The 17,141-nt window shown below is 36.4% G+C and overlaps 1 protein-coding gene across 1 annotated transcript in view; it reads left to right on the forward strand.

Annotated features, from left to right (window-relative positions):
- The first annotated feature begins 4,614 nt into the window (after window positions 1–4,614).
- Window positions 4,615–17,141, forward strand: part of HEATR5A (HEAT repeat containing 5A) — a 90,465-nt gene continuing 77,938 nt past the window's right edge. The window contains exons 1-2 of the mRNA XM_069105988.1: window positions 4,615–4,732; window positions 14,868–15,058. Coding sequence (XP_068962089.1) covers window positions 4,706–4,732; window positions 14,868–15,058 — 218 coding nt within the window. The 5' untranslated portion in view covers window positions 4,615–4,705. The remainder of the gene's footprint in view (window positions 4,733–14,867; window positions 15,059–17,141) is intronic.

A 17,141-nucleotide genomic window follows, 5' to 3' on the forward strand; every position in this document is an offset into this window, starting at 1 on the left:
TTTGTATTTTATCCTATGGATAATGGAAAACCAGTAAAATTTTTGAGCCATGATCGGATTTGTTTGTTAGGATTTTTTAGCAGCTCTGTTAATGATGGATTTAAGAGGGGGGAAAGAGACTGTATGCAGGAAGACTAGTTAGTAACATATTGTAGTAGTCCAGGCAGTACTACAGTTGTTAATTGTATAGTGTGACATCAGGAGTGAACAGGAGGGCAAACATAAGTGAGTTGTTATGGAGGTGGAGTTGATAGGACTTAACAACTAATTGGATGTAGGTGAGGGAATTGGAGAGAAGAGTCAAAGATGATATTGACGTTTTTCAGCCTGAGGGGGCACATAGTAGTACTATGAACAAAAATAGAGGATCTGGGGGAAAGGTATATTTTGAGGAAAAGATAAGGGGATCTGTTTTAGACATGTTGATTTCGAAGTTCTGGCTTGACTTTAAAATAGAGATATCGTTAGGCAGTTAGAAATGAGGGACTAGGACTCAGTGGAGAGATTGAGGCAGAATTATATATATTTCAGAGTGATCTGCATGGAGGTGATAATTGAAATCATGAGACTAAATGAATTTGACAGGGATATAGGTAAAATTGCAAACAGTACAGAAATAAAAGTGCCAAGCACTTAGCCTTGGCATATACATATACTGGGAGTGGAGAGAGAAGAAAGGGGAAAAAAAGATGAGGCAACCAAAAAGATCCAAGAAGGAATCATTAGGTAGGAGGACCAGAGGAAATCAGTGTCTTGGAATACATTAAAGGAGAGAGTAGTAAAAAGCTCCTGTAATAAGTAGTAATTTTAAATTTTCAGAAATGTCAAGGAGGTTGAGCATTGAGAAGAGATGGGTAGATTTGACAATTAAGAAGTCAGCAGTATGTGTAGAGTGGTGAGAGCAAAAGTTAAAAGCAAGGGGGTTTGTTGTGATTGAGTGGTAAAGAAGTAGATGAAGTGAGTCTAGAACACTATTTCTAGAACTTTAGTAAGGACTGAGAGAATAGATGTCTGATAACATCCTGAGGAGACAATATCAAAGTCAGGGAAAGATTATTTTTGTTTTATTTTTAGGATGTGAAGACAAGGATATATTTGCATACAATAAGGAAGAACCCAAGAGAGAGAGAGAGAGATTGAAGATAAGAGAGTGGGAGAAAGGTCCCATCTGGAGGAAGGTCCTGAGGGAGATGAAAGGAAATGAGATAAAGAGCATTTGTTAATTTAGCAACTAGGAGTACTGCTTCATCTCTGAAACTGGAAGAGAGAATGAGAGTATGGATCATTTTATATTATGGAAGAGGAGTTATCAGGAAACCTAAAAGATATGCTAACATTCCTAGAAAATTATGCAGAAGTAAAAAATGTGAACCCTGATACATAGAACCTAAAGGAAATAGGTTAGCCACCAGAGCCACCAAAAACTGTAATTTTTTGCTGGAGATTGCTAAAAAACACACTTTTGTGCATATAAATCTTTATTTAAAAAATTAATTCTGATAACATGTATTTTTCCTAACAGAGTAACCATGAAATAACCCATAAAATGCAGTACACAGAGTAAAATTGATAATTTTTCTTGCTAGTACTTCCCTAGAATTCTGTGATCTTTTGTGCTAACATCTCAGTTTACAAAGCCATTGATTTTAGACAATTCACCTTTAGTAACACATCAAATCTACAGTACCATAAATACTGTACAGAAAATAAGATTCTTTTGGGGGGGGGGGGCCTTTTAGAGGTCAATTGGGATTAAGTAATTTGCCCAAGGTTACACGGTTAGTTTTTTTGTGTGGGTGTTAAGTGTCTGAGGCCTGAACCGAACTCAGGTCCTCCTGACTCTCGGGCTAGCGCTTTACTCACTGTGCCATCTAACCGCCCCAGCAACTAAGATTCTTAAAACTAAAACATTTTTAGCCTGAATCTTACCTTCCATTGTGTCAGATGGCAGTATGAGGGCATTGTACTGTATGTTATAATGCTATAAATCTCTCTACCTTGACCACCCTCTGAAAACCAAGGGAGAGGTTGTTGGGACTTTAGTCACTGCTGTTGGAAGGCACCAAGACTGGTGTAGCAGCAAGCACCCCAGCATCCCTAGGGTGTCTGCCAACACAGGTTCTTGGATCTGCTTTGATAAAGGAAAGCAACTCAAAATGGGTTAACAAGCTTACTTTAATCAGTCAAACATGTATCGTTTACCTAGTTCAGGGGAAAAAGGTCAGCACCCCAAACTTCAGAGTATACAGACAGAATCATCAAGACAGAGAAACAGATCAAGTAGACAGATTTCCAAACTGTCCAACCATTACATCCATACCAAATCAACATCTGGGTTTTTCAAAGCCGGGGGACTCTCAACAATGGCTTCCCAGAGTTTCATCTGGTCAAATCACAGAATACTTCTCAAAGTGAGCCCCAAAACAAAGCTACACATTAGGGCTTATATAGCCTTCTCCTGGCTCAGAGAATGTAACAACCTTAATTGACTCACTGGCCAATCAAGAAGTATCTACTGAAAAACAAGCCTCCCATTCCAGGCTCCAGGTGCACTTTAGCCTAGGGGCAGGGAAGATCTTAAAAATTTACATTCCCATTGCAACTGGAAAGGCCTCTACATTATCTTACAGCCAAAAGGATTTGTACTACATTTTAAGGGCATGATTGCAATGCAAAACTTGAGTTTTAAAGGGAAACAATGAAAATATGCAACAAACGGACAGTAAAGTATCTAGTAGGATACCAGCCACTTCACAAACTAACATGCATCATGCATGCAAATACTTGAAGTCATGAAAGTTGCACAAATGTTGAGGATTGACTATACTAAAAGATGAAGTGATGGGAGATGAATTGGGAACTTGAAAAAGTTGGGAGCAACTGCTATGGGAAGTATAGTAGTTCATTAGAAATTAATAAATTGATTGCCAAGCTGCAGTGAGTATACATTTGAGACTTGGGAAGCATGAATTTGTACTGGACCTCAGATAGGATTGTTTTATGACTACCTCTTGGCTGCTTAAAGAGTAGAAAATGGACATGACTCAGAATTAAGAATTAGCAATGTAGGAACAGTAGAAGGATTGAAGGAGGAGGAATTAGCAGGGATTTGGAATTTGTCATTATTGTTGAAAATTATTGATTGTACAATCAACTCTGAAAGGAGAGAAGTAAAGCCAGTGAAGAGGTAATGGACAAATAGGTTTTAAAGGACCAGAGGTCATGATGAGAATGAAGAAGCCTGTTTCCAGGAAGGAAATGTAGTAAGAGAGATACGTGAATAGAAATTTATAATCAGAGAAGGACATTTCAGGATTTTAGAGAAGATAACTTAGGATACTCTCACTATGATATATATTTTGGTAACTGAGGAGATGAAGTTCCTAAGAGTTGATGTTGATGAGTTAAGAGACCTATTTTAGAAGAATCACCAGTATGAGTGTTGAAGTCATTTAAAGTGATGGCAAGAGATTGAGGTGGAGAGAGAATGTAACCCAGGTGCTGAAGTTATAAGAGTGATGAGAGACTCTCCTGGAAATAGTACATTATAGTGAGCATAATCATGAAAGATGGTATATTTTAATGAAATGAGCATCCAGAGAGGTTAGGTTGTTGTATGATGCTTATGAATAAGCAGTCTGAATATGCTGGAGGGAGCACATAGAATAATTTTTGTTTTTGCTTTTGTTTTTTGGAGGGGGAAGGGCAGGGAAATTGGGTTAAGTGACTTGCCCAAGATTATACGGCTAGTAAGTGTTAAGTGTCTGAGGCCGGATTTGAACTCAGATCCTCCTGACTTAAGGACTGGTGCTCTATTCACTGTGCCACCTAGTCATGGCCACATAGAAAAATTTTGTTGTTGAATGTTGGAATTTTTAAGAAAAAAATCATCTATACGAAAGCCTTTTGGGTAGATAAGAAAAATACATGTTTCCTACTTATTAAAAATACCCATTTTCTCTTTTATGTAATTTACTCTAAAATGGTAATGTGGCATAGTGCTGGACTCTGAGTTTGGAATACCTGAATTCAGTTTTGCCTTTGACACTAGTTGTATGACTTTGAACAAATCACTTAATGTCTCCCAACCTTGCGCAACCCTTCAATTCTGTGTTACTGTTACAGATGATGTTGTTGTTTTTCAGTTGTTTCAGTCATGTTTGACTTTTCAAGACCCCATTTGGGGTTTTCTTAGCAAAGTAAACATTTTACATATGAGGAAATTGAGTCAAGCCAGGTTAAGTGAATTGTCCAGAGTCGTACAGCTAGTAAGTATCTGAGGCCAGATTTGAACTCACTAATATGAATATTCCTGCCTCTAGGCCCAGCACTCCATTAATTGAACCAACTCACCATTACATATGAGTGATATTTTATTTGCATTGGTAGAAGGAATTCCCAAAACATACAAAAAAACCCATGTCTTTGATGTATTATTTAATCTAGTTAGGTTCCTTTCCTATAAAATTTTAAGTTTTTAATCATCAGTTGTATAAATTTTAGTACTCTTTACAATATAATTTAAGTAACATTACTATAGATACATCAGGGGAAATACTTTTGACTTTTTTTAATAATTCATTTTATCTATATCAGCTTTTTAACATTTTTACTTTTGATTTTAAGGCTCTTGGTACTGGAACAACTTTTGAACAGTATAAAACACACAAAAGCATCTCGTCAGCAAGTAGTACAGTTACATGTTATGTCAGCATTTTCTAATTTTTTGAAGGTAAGCCTTATATTTTGTAAATAAACATTTGCATGTGTGTTCTTTTAGTGACAAAACAAAGCCAGTAGCTTTATTAACCTCTTGAGTAAATTATTTCAAGAGCTGAACTTCTTCCTTTCCTATAATTGAATACAATCCAGTTTTAAGGAAAATAAAATTGTTTTTCCATGTCACTCACTCATTCAGACCCCACATCTATAATTTTGTCTTATTATTTTCCATACCTTAATTACATAATGTAAGCAACCCCGACAATTTTGTGTATTGCATTTTTTTTTTAAAGCAATCGGGGTTAAGTAACTTGCTCAAGGTTACACGGCCAGTTATTTCTGGGTGTGGTGCTGAGTATCTGAGCCCGGATTTGATCCAGGTCATCCCAACACTGGAGCCAGTGCTCTTACTCGTTGAACCACCTGGCCGCCCCTAAGCAATTGGGGTTAAGTAACTTGCTCAAGGTTACACGGCCAGGTGTTTCTGGGGGGGTGCTAAGTGTCTGAGCCCGGGATTCGATCTCCAGGTCTTCTCAACACTGGAGCCGGTGCTCGTACTCACTGTGCTACCTGGCCGCCCCCTGCATATTTTGTATAAAAGAAATCAATTTGACTTATAATTTAGCTGCTCTTTCAGGCAAAGTAAAGCATTAAATGGATGTGTATAGCATAGAAGTCTTAGATTTAGTGCCTTAGTTTTTCTTTTTATAGTATCAGTATTTATTTTTTATTTGCAGTTCTTTTATTGGTCAAATTGTGTGGCTGTTAAAATCAGCAGACTTTTATTGAGTACTTACTAGGAATAGTACACTGTACAAATAATGTATTTTAAATATCCATGAAAGTTACATTATGCATAAAATTTTGACAGTGTTATGAACATAAAATTGTTCTCAAAACCCTCTACAACTTATGAGTTTATCTTGTTGATGTTGTCTGATACAAACTCACCAAATCTTCACAAGGGATCTGGAGTTAAATTACTAATATAAACCATTTACTTTAATCAATAATAATTATTCGAGAAAAGATTGATGGTATTTGTAATTTTTTTATCATGCATATCATTTTCTGTTGATCCTAATTGAACTATGTTGTACATAATAAGGTTTTTTTTTTTCTCATGGTCTAAAGATCTGCTTTTTATGGGCTTGACATTAAAATATATTACTATAAATCTTTCATGAAGCTAAATGTTTTAAATTTTGTCAAATTGTTATTGCACATAGATCAAAATTAGGGCTTTCATAAGTTGAGTGTTTCTATTTAATGTAAGTTTGCTGTTTACATTAGGTACCATAACTGAAGAGAAACCCACTCTTAACTAAAGGACAGTCAGTAATAATAGCAATTTGTCCTAATACATACATACACACACACACACATATATTTAAATAATATGTATATCATATTTAAGATTATAGTAAAAAATACTGTTAAAATGTCTGTTTAGTTTGTCTGTAAATACAGATTTAAAGCAGCCTAGACTAAATGCAGACTAATTGATTTGCATGCCAGTCTACTTCTGGAGCTTAAAACCTGACATCATAACAACTAACATTTCTATAACATTTACTATGCACCAATCACTATACTGAGTGCTTTTCATACATAATTTCATTATGTTCATTATTTCATAAATATGCATTTCATATGTATGTTTGTATGAAATACTCTGAAACAAATATAAAACACAGGATCTGACATTAAGGGGTAGGCATCCAAGGAAGTGGGGATGCAACAGAGAATATGGCAGAAAATATAATGTAAGTTAAGGAGTAATCCCCATCACTCACAAAGGAGAGATCCAGATAAAGTGCACCGGAATGTTTAAGAAGAAAATGTTTTCACCTGGAGGTCAGGGAAAGCTACACAAAAATGGTACATGATTTGAGCGTCAAAGAAGCATAAAGATTCTTGAAGGCAAAGAGAAGAGAGTACATAGTTGTCATGGAGGAGTAATCATTAATCTTTATATAGCTCTGTAAAGGTTTAAGTGCCATGCATACATTATTTCAGTCGATCCTCACGATAACCCTGTCATCTAGATGCTAATATTATCATCATTTTATAGGTGTAGAAACTGAGCCTTAGAGAGGTTAAGCTATACAGCTATTTAGTATCTGTGGCAAGATTTTAATTCACATTTTCTAAGATCAGCATTCTTTCCACTGTACCACCCTACTATACCAGTTTATACAAATGCCTAGAGATAGAAAGTGGCATATTGAGTTAAAGGTTAACACCTACTGATCCAATTTACCTAAAATATGGTGTGTAAAGAATAACATGAAGTAAATTTGAAAAAGTATTTTGGAAACAAATCATATCTTTAAATGCCAGACTAATCATACATTCAGTCAACGGTACTTCATCTCTCTAAGACCCCAACTACCACCATAACTCACCTTTCTTCTAGCATATATTCTAGTTTCCTGATTTATTGAGAAAACTGGGACCATTGTGAGCTTACTTGTTATGTGTGCCATGCACTTCTAAGTGCTGGGGGAACAGAAACAGAAGTAAAACAGTCCTTTAAGAAATCAACAATTTTGCTAGGAGAGATAGCATGTATGTAGAGGCAAGATGATGTTGCTGGGTGAGGCAAGGAGATGCAGCTAGAGGATCAGTTAAACCTTTATGTATAAAAGATATTTAAGCTAAGCTTTGAAGGAAACCAGGGATTCTGGGTACCTTTAGGTAAGGGAGAAGTACATTCCAGTCATTGGGGACAGCTAGTAAAAAAGGCATAGAGATAGAAAATGGCATGTTGTGTGAAAAACAGTTTGAAGACTAGTCTAGCTTTAAATAAGTTTTGATTTTGTAAATTCAAAGGTCTAGAAAACACCAAGTGCAGGTGTCCATCAAGCAGTTTGTGTAATAGATAGATGTATGGATTTCTGTGTCACCTTCCAAGAATATGTGAGAGAAAATGAGATCACCAAAGAAGAGAATATAAAATAGAAGATTCAGAATAGAACCATTAGAAACACCCAGTTTTAGGAAGAGAAGAATGATTAAACAGCGAAAGAATTTCAGTCATCAGACAGGTAGGAGTGAAACCAAGAGAGAATGGTGTTCATGTAAGTTAAGGGAAGAAAGAACATCTAGAAGATGAAGCTGGTCAACAGTATCAAAACTGCCTGAAAGTGAAAGGAAGATGAAAACTGAGGAAAAAATTCACCAGATTTAGTAAGGCAGAGATCATTGGCAGCCCAGTCAGAACGTAGACTTGGAAGCCAGACAACTAAGAGGTAAGGGGCAAATGGGTAGTAAAGAAGTAGAAGTAACAAGCATAGACTATTCTTCTTTGGATTTTAGCAAGGAAAATAATTATTTATAGCAATTTAGCTATTGCTTAAGGATAAGGGAGACCTAACCATGTTTGTTGTCAAGGAGTTAGTAGATAGGAAGAGATTGAAGATGAACGTGAAAGGGAATGATTGATGATGCAAACTGCTGAAAGAGACAGGAAGGGATGAGATTGAGTGTACTAAGTAGTACAGTGATCTCAGTTTTCTCCATAAAATAGGAGAAAAGATCTTAAGCTAGGAGAGACATGAATTACAGTAGTTCTGGGGACTTGTGAGATGGAAACATTATAGGGATATGAGGGATTATGAGATAAGGATTATGAGATATAAAAGGATTGTGTTGCATCAGTGAGAATTTTGGAAAGCCACTTTAATATACTTGCCAAGAAAACCCCAAATGGGGTCACAAAGAGTCAGACACAACTAAAACAACTGAACAGCAAGAGTATGAATTTGTAGTGGACTGAGGAAGCACAATTTTTTACCTTCCTCCAGTACTGTTCAGCATCTTAAAAGTAACATTAAGGTGACTGAGGTTTGGGGTTAATAAGACCATGAACATCAGAAGTATAGAGGGGCAAAGCATTCAAGGGTGAAGCTCGCTGAAATCATTAGACATAGAACTGAAGGGAAGAAAGTGAGACCTAAGGGGGTGGAGACCAAATGGTGGAGTAAAGACAGGGGCTTGCTAGAACTCTCCCCCAAGCCCCTCGAAATACCTGTTAAAAATGACTTCACAAATTCTAGAGCAGCAGAACCCACAAAAAGACGGAGTGAAACAACTTTCCAGCCCAACAACTGACCTGGATATTCGATGGTAAAGATCTGTTGCTCCAGGTTGGAATAAGAGCCAGGCTGGGAGAGGAGCACAGTTCAGCATGGGTGATACTGACACAGACTAGGCCCCAGCAAACCTGAAGCAGGCCTCAGGAAACTAAATCACTGGCAGCTGAGGTGGCTTTCCAGACTTCTCAACTCACAAATGCCAAAGACAGCTTAGAAGGTCAGTGGGAAAGGTCTTTTGGACCTAGATGAGGGAGGAGCAGATACCAGCCCAGGTCCCAGTGCTGCCCTGAGGTGGCAGCAAGGCGGCAGCAACAGCAGCAGCTGCTGCTAGAGCTCTCAACCCATAGACAGTAAGAGGATCAAACAACTGATCAAAAGATTACAGGGATCTCTTTCCTGGCATTGAGGCAGGATGCTGTTGCTTTGTCTATGCTTGGATCTAGGCCGCAGTCCTGGGGTGAGAAGGAGCACTAGCCTAGCAGAGCTTGCAGCAGCAGTGGAGAAGGAGCCCTCCTCAGAGTTCCACAGAAGAAAAGAGTGCTAGTGGTTGCTTACGGATTAGAACATAGGCCAGGAGAGGAGTAAACACTTCTACTCAGATCATACACCTTGGAAGAACTGAAAACTTACAGGTCCCTAGAATATCTCCGAAAACAGCTGCACAAAACCCCTGAAGCTTGGGATAGTATGCCATCCACCCTGAAAACAGAGCCCTGCCTTAACAAAAAGTTTGAAAGTCAGAAATTAGGCTAGGGAAATGAGCAAACAACAGAAAAAAACTTTGATTATAGAAACTTATTTGGTGACAAGGAAGATCAAAACATACACTCAGAAGAAGATAACAAATTCAAAACTCTTACATCCAAAGCCTCCCAGAAAAATATGAATTGGTCTCAGACCATCTAAGAGTTCATAAAGGATTTTGAAAACCAAGTAAGAGAAGTAGAGGAAAAATTGGGAAGAGAGATGAGAGTGATGGAAGAAAATCATGAAAAACTTGTCAACTGCTTACTGAAGGAGATCCAAAAAAAATGCTAAAGAAAATAACTCCTTAAAAAAATAGACTAGACTAAATGGCAAAAGAGGTCCAAAAAACCAGTGAGGAGAAGAATGCCTTCCCAAACTTAGTAGACTGGTCATGAGACAACAGATGAATTAGGACCCATCACTAGACCTCATACTCAAAGCCTTTTCATCTTGACAGGATCTCCCAGAGCTAAACTTGCCAGCATAGCCTAGGTCACCTCCATGTCATAAAAAATCATTGTAATAAGACATTATTCTTATTATTAGTCCTCATGTTATAACTCTAAAATTAATTCTTTCCTAGGGACTATATATTTAATATAAAGCATTTATATTTCTGTTTATTTAACACTTCTAATTTAAAACTGTTAAGATATATTACAAACATTAAACAATTTAAAAGCAAAAAAATTTATGTGTACTAGGACCTAGGAAAAAGCATGACAGAAAATCCCAAATTATTAATAATAATGTATAACATTTATATAACACATTAAAGTTTCAAATGCCCTACATATACATATATTTTTTTTCATTTGAACCTCTCAATAAGTTTGTGAAGAGGGCAGAGCCAAGAAGGTGGAGTAGAAACAGGAATATGCTTAAGCTCCCACACCAACCATCTCCAATACCTGTAAAATATGACTAAACAAATTTTGGAGCTACAGAACCCAAAAAGTGACAGAGAGAAACAAATCTGCTGAAGGCAACCTGGCAGGCCAATAGGGAGGATTTATTGCACCGTGCTGGGGGCTGAGCAGTCCCACGTGAGCTGTGCATGCCCCAACCCAGGGCAGCCCAGACCAGCCAGAGCAGACTTCAGGAGAGTGAATCACCAGCAGCTATGGCAGTTTCCATTCTTCTCAACCCATAAATGCCAAAGAGAAAGTAAAAGGTCAGTGGGGAACTCTGTTGGAAATGGGTGACAGAAGAGCGCAGTCTAGCCCCTGCCCCAGGGCGAGAAGAGGTGGCTGGAGCTGCTGGCCTGTGGCTGCCTCCGGAGCTCCTGGCCTGCAAATCATAGGGGAACCAAGCAACCATTCAAAGAGTAATCACTCTTGCTCTGACCTGCCTGGATCTGGGTCACAGTCTTGGGTGGTTGTCCTGAGGTGAGCAACACCAGTGTGCCATAGCTTGTGGTAGGTATAGAAAAGGCTCCCTCCCCATAGCTCTGACAGCTGTGAGAGCCCCAGCTCTCTCCCCTCTGGAAGCAGAGCTCTACTGTGGCGAAGAGCTCAAAAGTCAAGTCATTGGCGGACAAGATGAGCAAGCAGAGGAAGTACAATCAGACCAGAGAAGCTTTTTTGGGGGACAAAAAGGATCAAAACATGGAACCAGAAGAAGACAACAAAGTCAAAACTCCTGCATCAGAAGCTTCCAAGAAAAATATGAACTGGTTATAGGCCATGGAGGAGTTCAAGAAAGATTTTGAAAATCAAGTAAGAGAAGTGGAGGAAAAACCGGGAAGAGAAAGGAGAATAATGCAAGAAAATCATGAAAAGTGAGTCAACAATCTGACTGAAGAAAATAACGTTTAAAAAAAAAAATAAACTAATTCAAATGGCAAAAGAGACCCAAAAAGCCAATGAAGAGAAGAATGCCTTAAAAAGCCAAATTGCCCAGATGGAAAAGGCATTTCAAAAACTCACTGAAGAGAATAATTCCTTCAAAATTAGATTGAAGCAAATGGAAGCTAATGACTTTATGAGAAATCAAGATACTATAAAACAGATCCAAACAAATGAAAAAAATAAGAAGGCAATGTGAAATATCTCATTGAAAAAACCACTAACCTAGAAAATAGATCCAGGAGAGATCATTTAAAAATTTTTGGACTACCTAAAAGCCATGACCAAAAAAAGAACCTAGAAATCATCCTTCAAGAAATTCTCAAGGAAAATTGCCCTGATATTCTAGAACCAGAGGGCAAAATAGAAATTGAGAGAATTCATAGATTGCCTCTTAAAAGATCCCAAAAAGAAAATTCCTAGGAATATTATAGCCAAATTCCAGAGTTCTCAGGTCAAGGAGAAAATATTACAAGTTGTCAGGAAGAAACAATTTGAGTATTGTGGAAACACAATCAGGATAACACAAGATCTAGTAGCTTCTACAATAAGGGATCGAAGGGCTTGGAATATGATATTCTGGAGGTCAAAGGAGCTTTGGACTAAAACCAAGAATCACCCACCCAGCAAAACTGAGTATAATGTTTCATGGGAAAATATTGTCATTCAATGAAATAGAGGACTTTCAATCATTCTTGATTAAAAAACCAGAGCTAAACAGAAAATTTGACTTTCAAATTCAAGAAGCATGAGAAGGTAAACAGGAAAAAGAAATTATAAGGATTTACATTTACATTCCTACATGGAAGATTGATAATTGTAACTCATGAGACTTTTCTCGGTATGAGGATAGTTGAAGGGAATATATATGTATATATATTTTTTTTTTCTTTTGTATGTGTGTGTATAAATACATATGTGAGTGTGTATATATGAGTGTACATGTATACATAGAGGGCACAGGATCAGTTGAATAGGGAGAGATAATATCTAAAAAAATAAAATTAAGAGGTGAGAGGAATATATTGGGAGAAGGAGAAAGGAAAAGATAGAATAGGGTAAATTAACATATAAAAAAGGTAAGAGAAAACTGGTACAATGGAGGGGAAGAGCAGGAAGGTAAAAGGAATGGGTCAACCTTACTCTCATTGAATTTGGCTTAAGGAGGGAATAACATACACACTCAATTGGGTATCTTATCCTACAGGAAAGTAGGGGGGAAGGGAATAAGAGAGGGGATAATAGAAGGGATGGCAGATTGGGGGAGAGGGTAGTTAGAAGCACACACTTTTGAAAAGGGATAGGGTAAAGAAGAAAATAGAATAAGTGGGGGGTGGAATAGAATGGAGGGAAATATAGTTAGTCTTTCACAATATAGCTACTATGGAAACGTTTTGAATAACTACACATGTACAACCTGTATTGAATTGCTTGTCTTCCTAGTGGGGGTAGGAGAGGAGGGAAGAAGGAAAAGAATCTGGAAATCAAAGTTTTAAAAGCAAATGTTAAAAAAATTCTTTTTTACATGCAACTTGGAAATAAGATGTACAGGCACTAGGGTATAGAAATCCATTTTGCTCTACTAGAAAGTTGGGAGTGAGGTGGAGGATATAAGAGAGAGCAGATTGGGGTAAGGGGTATTCAGTAGGCTCACTGTCTTGTGGTAGGGTGTAGGGGAAAGACAGGGAAAAAATTTGTAACTCAAAATCTTGTGGAAATGAATGTTGAAAACTAAAAATAAATCAATAAAAGATTAATTTAATTTTTAAAAATGAGTTTGTGAGGTAAGTAGTATTATTCCCATTTTATAGATAAGGAAACTGAACTTCAAACACTTAAGTGATTTGCTCACAGTCACAAGCTAGTTAGTGAATAGAGGGAAGATTTAACTCAGGTCTTTCTGATTTCCAAGTCTAAAACTCTATCCACTATATTACACTCACGGTGACCAAGAGTACTCTTTAATTAACTTCAAATGATGTTCTAGCAAACCTTTTTCAGAATAATGTTTTTGAATACATAGATAAAATGCATAGGATTATAAAGGAAACTACTTATGTTGAAATATAGTTATCAATTTTTTTAAAGTTCATGAAGCCAAGATTAATAATTCCTGTACTCGGTGACATCTAGATTCCCTTATAGTTCTAATCTTCTATGATTATAATACAAAAGTAGCAATGACTGCTTTCTTCAGCTCTGCTTCACAGAGGTCTTCTCTGTGACAGATCAGAACCACCTTTTACATTGAAGCCTTTCCTGATCCTACAAATTACTAGTACTCTCCTTCTCAAACTGACTTTACAGTGCTGATAAATTAAAACATATTCATTAAATGTCTACTATGTGTCTGTTGGATGTGCAGAGAAAACAAAGACAAAAATATGTTCCCCCAAGTAAAAGTGATTTCTCCTTGAACTTTCAGAGTCCTTTGTACTCTTTATTCCCATATAATTCTCTTTATCTAATATTTTTGTGTTTTATTTCCACATCTGGATTGGAGGCTCTTTGAAAATAAGAGTTGTCTTTTTCTTTATATTTTGCTTAGCACTTGGCATAGTGCCTTTTATATTTGCAATATGCTCTATAAATATTTAACATTAATCAGTGGATTTGGTCATGAAAGATTATAGGTATAGCCTTATATAATAGGAAAAGGGCCCATCTGGCTTCTGTTGGAATTGATTTTGACCTTTTCTCTCTGAGTTAATCTCTTTATGCACTGTTCATGGACACCAAAAAAAAGATTTAAAAACTCTAAATCATATAAAAAGTATTTATTTTATTTTATTTTTCCTTGATGCTTCAATCTGTGACTTTATCAGTTTGAGTATATCCTTCAAAAATGCAGATCTCCCCTCTCCCATACCTGTGTAAATTTCATCTATATCATCCTATAAATATGTCTCTAAATGATAGTTTATGAATGAATAACAGTAGATCTCATCAACTATTCATTGATTTTTTTTCCTTACCATGAATACATTCCCATACCATGTTTTTGGCTGTCATGTGTTTCTTTGACATCTTTCATGCTGCTTTTCCTGCACAATACCTAATTTTTAAAGCATTTCAGCCTGCTTATAACCACTTTTATACCCTTCATTGAACTAATGTTTAAAAGTTTAGTAACTAATAAGCACTTAAAAATGATTTTTCATTCATTCTAACTTAAACTCTCTTAGTGAACATATGCACATTTGTAATACAGTTGTTCATAATGAATATGGTAATTGAGAAAGTATTTTTGCCATACTGTGCTTCAAGACTATATTATATCCAGCATAATTTTTAATGTTAAGTATAAATTTCTTATATTCTCATTCTTTGAAAATGTAAAATCCAACTGTGGTATATATGGCAATTCTTTAATAACAAGAATACCCATTTCTAGCCCTGCCAAGTAATAGTTCGTTGTAGTTGCTAACATAGATACTTTTTTGTATTTCAGTATGTGGCCAGCTCCAAAGGAAATTTAGGCTCAGAAGAAATTAGAAAGCCTGCACTATCCTTATTGATGGGAGCCTTGGAAAGTACCAACCCCTTAATGCGATGTGCTGCTGCAGAGGGTTTGGCTAGATTAGCCCAAGTGATTGGTGATGGTTCCTTTACTGCTGGATTAGCACAGGTTAGCTTTGACAAGTAAGTGGAGTTAATGTTTTTTAACTTTGTGCTTTCATGTTTTCATCAAAAGTTGAATGAAGCTATCTGGTTTGTTATTGATGTCACAGTCCTACTAGGCAGTTTGAAGAAGTTTCTACTTTGTGGATCTTTTATGAGAGAAAAGAAAAGTAAAAAGAGAATATTCAAATACAGTAAAACAAACAACACACTCATTTCCATACTTTTAGAAAAGAAATATAAATTCTGGATCTTTTTATGAACTTCTTTTGTTTTAGTGAGAGATACCATGCTCAGAGGCATAAAATCTCAGAACTTTTCAAGTCCTACTGGTCCCCAACAAGTGATTATATAGCCCAGAGATGTAAAATTCAAATAGAAATGGATCCTAGCAGGCCTCATATTGACTTAGAAAACCATAAGTTAACATCATCTTTGTTAAACATTTCTCAATTACATTCTAATCCAGTAATTTTGACAGCTGAGGTTCAACCTGTACTTGAAGAAGAGAATGTCTAGTTTTGAACAGTTCTAACTAGAATTTTTTCCTTATCGAGTAAAAATCTTTATCTGCAACTTCCAAGTTCTCTCCTTTAGGGCCAAACATAATGAGACTCATTTTTCCTTTATATGATATTACTTTAAATACCCAAAGAGAATTGTCATTCTTCTCCTGTCTCCTCCCGTTCCCCTCCACTCTCACCCTGTGCTAAATGTCCACAGTCCCTTAAATTGATCTTTGTCTGGGATAATTTTGAGACTCCCTCTCCCACTATCCTGATCACCTCAGGACATGTTCCAGATTACCTATGGAATCCAGAACTAAATAGAATCCAACAAGTGTATGAGAACAGAGTATACAACAGGACTGTAACCTTACTTATTATGAATTTATTATATTTATGCAGCCTGTGATCACACATGATTTTGGCTGCCATGTCATGCTCTTGATTCATATAGCTTTTAGCACACTGAAACCCCTGTTTTGTTATATGCCACATTATTCTAGTCAGTAAGGATGTGTTTGAATCTCAGTGTTTGTTTTTCATTTAATGTTAGCTATTCACAGGGTTTTATCACAAGTTTTGATAGGCATAATGTCTGTGTTTTTATCCTCATCAAAAAAATGTCGAACAAGAGAGCCTTATTATATTGCAAAAGATTTCTTTCTAGGTTTTATCTATTAGACATTTATCTATTAGTCATCACTCTTTGTGTCCTTATTCACCAAGTTCCAAATCCACCTGAAATATACCATCATCTAGCCCACAGTCTTTGTTATCTTGTTTATAAGGAAGTATAAATAATTTTGTCATATATCTTGCTCAAATCCAGATTTTATATATGTGTATGTGTATACATATATATAATTTCTTTAGTGTGCCTGTATATTAACTGTTTCAGAAAAAGTAACTAAATTAATCAGAAATGACCTGTTTTAAATCCTGTATTCATAGTAATCTCTATTTCCGTTTTGAAGTACTCACAAGTCATCCTTTAATAATGTCACTACCTATACAAGACATGGCACTTAATGTAACTGAATCTGTGAAATATGTATTGCCATTGGATAATAGGTTTTTATTGTATAAAGCTGAAGTAAAAAGGTTGCAGCAATGATACACTTGAAAGAAGAGCAAGTAGGTACAGAGTGAGGAGAATTGCTTTCTAATCTCCGATCACATAATTTTGGGAGCAATGAAAACTTACAGGTCCCCAGCCTGAATTGTGAATGCAATAAAAGGATTTAAGAGGACAAAGTTCAAGCCAGACATTCCTCTTCCAAAGTGCACAGAGCCCATCACTAGCATAAAGTCCAAAGTTAAGAAGCAAGCTGTAAAGAATGAACAAAGGATCTCACCATAAATAGCTATTGTGATAGCATAGGAGTTCAAATCACAAACCCAGAAGAAGATGGTGAAAACAGCTTCTAGCAAATCCTCTGAGAAAAATGCAAACCCAGCAAGAATTTCTGAAAGAGTTAAAACAAACATTTTAAAAGGAGCTAAAAATTATTTTAAAAACTAACAAAAGTATTAGATGGAAAATGGCAAAAGAAATACAAGCAACAGAAGGAAGATATGAAAAGAAAATTAATAGGTTG

The sequence above is a fragment of the Petaurus breviceps genome, unplaced genomic scaffold, assembly GCF_028583685.1.
Source record: "Petaurus breviceps papuanus isolate PSGF00001 unplaced genomic scaffold, PetGlider_PUasm1.0 77, whole genome shotgun sequence".
Lineage (NCBI taxonomy): Eukaryota > Metazoa > Chordata > Mammalia > Diprotodontia > Petauridae > Petaurus > Petaurus breviceps.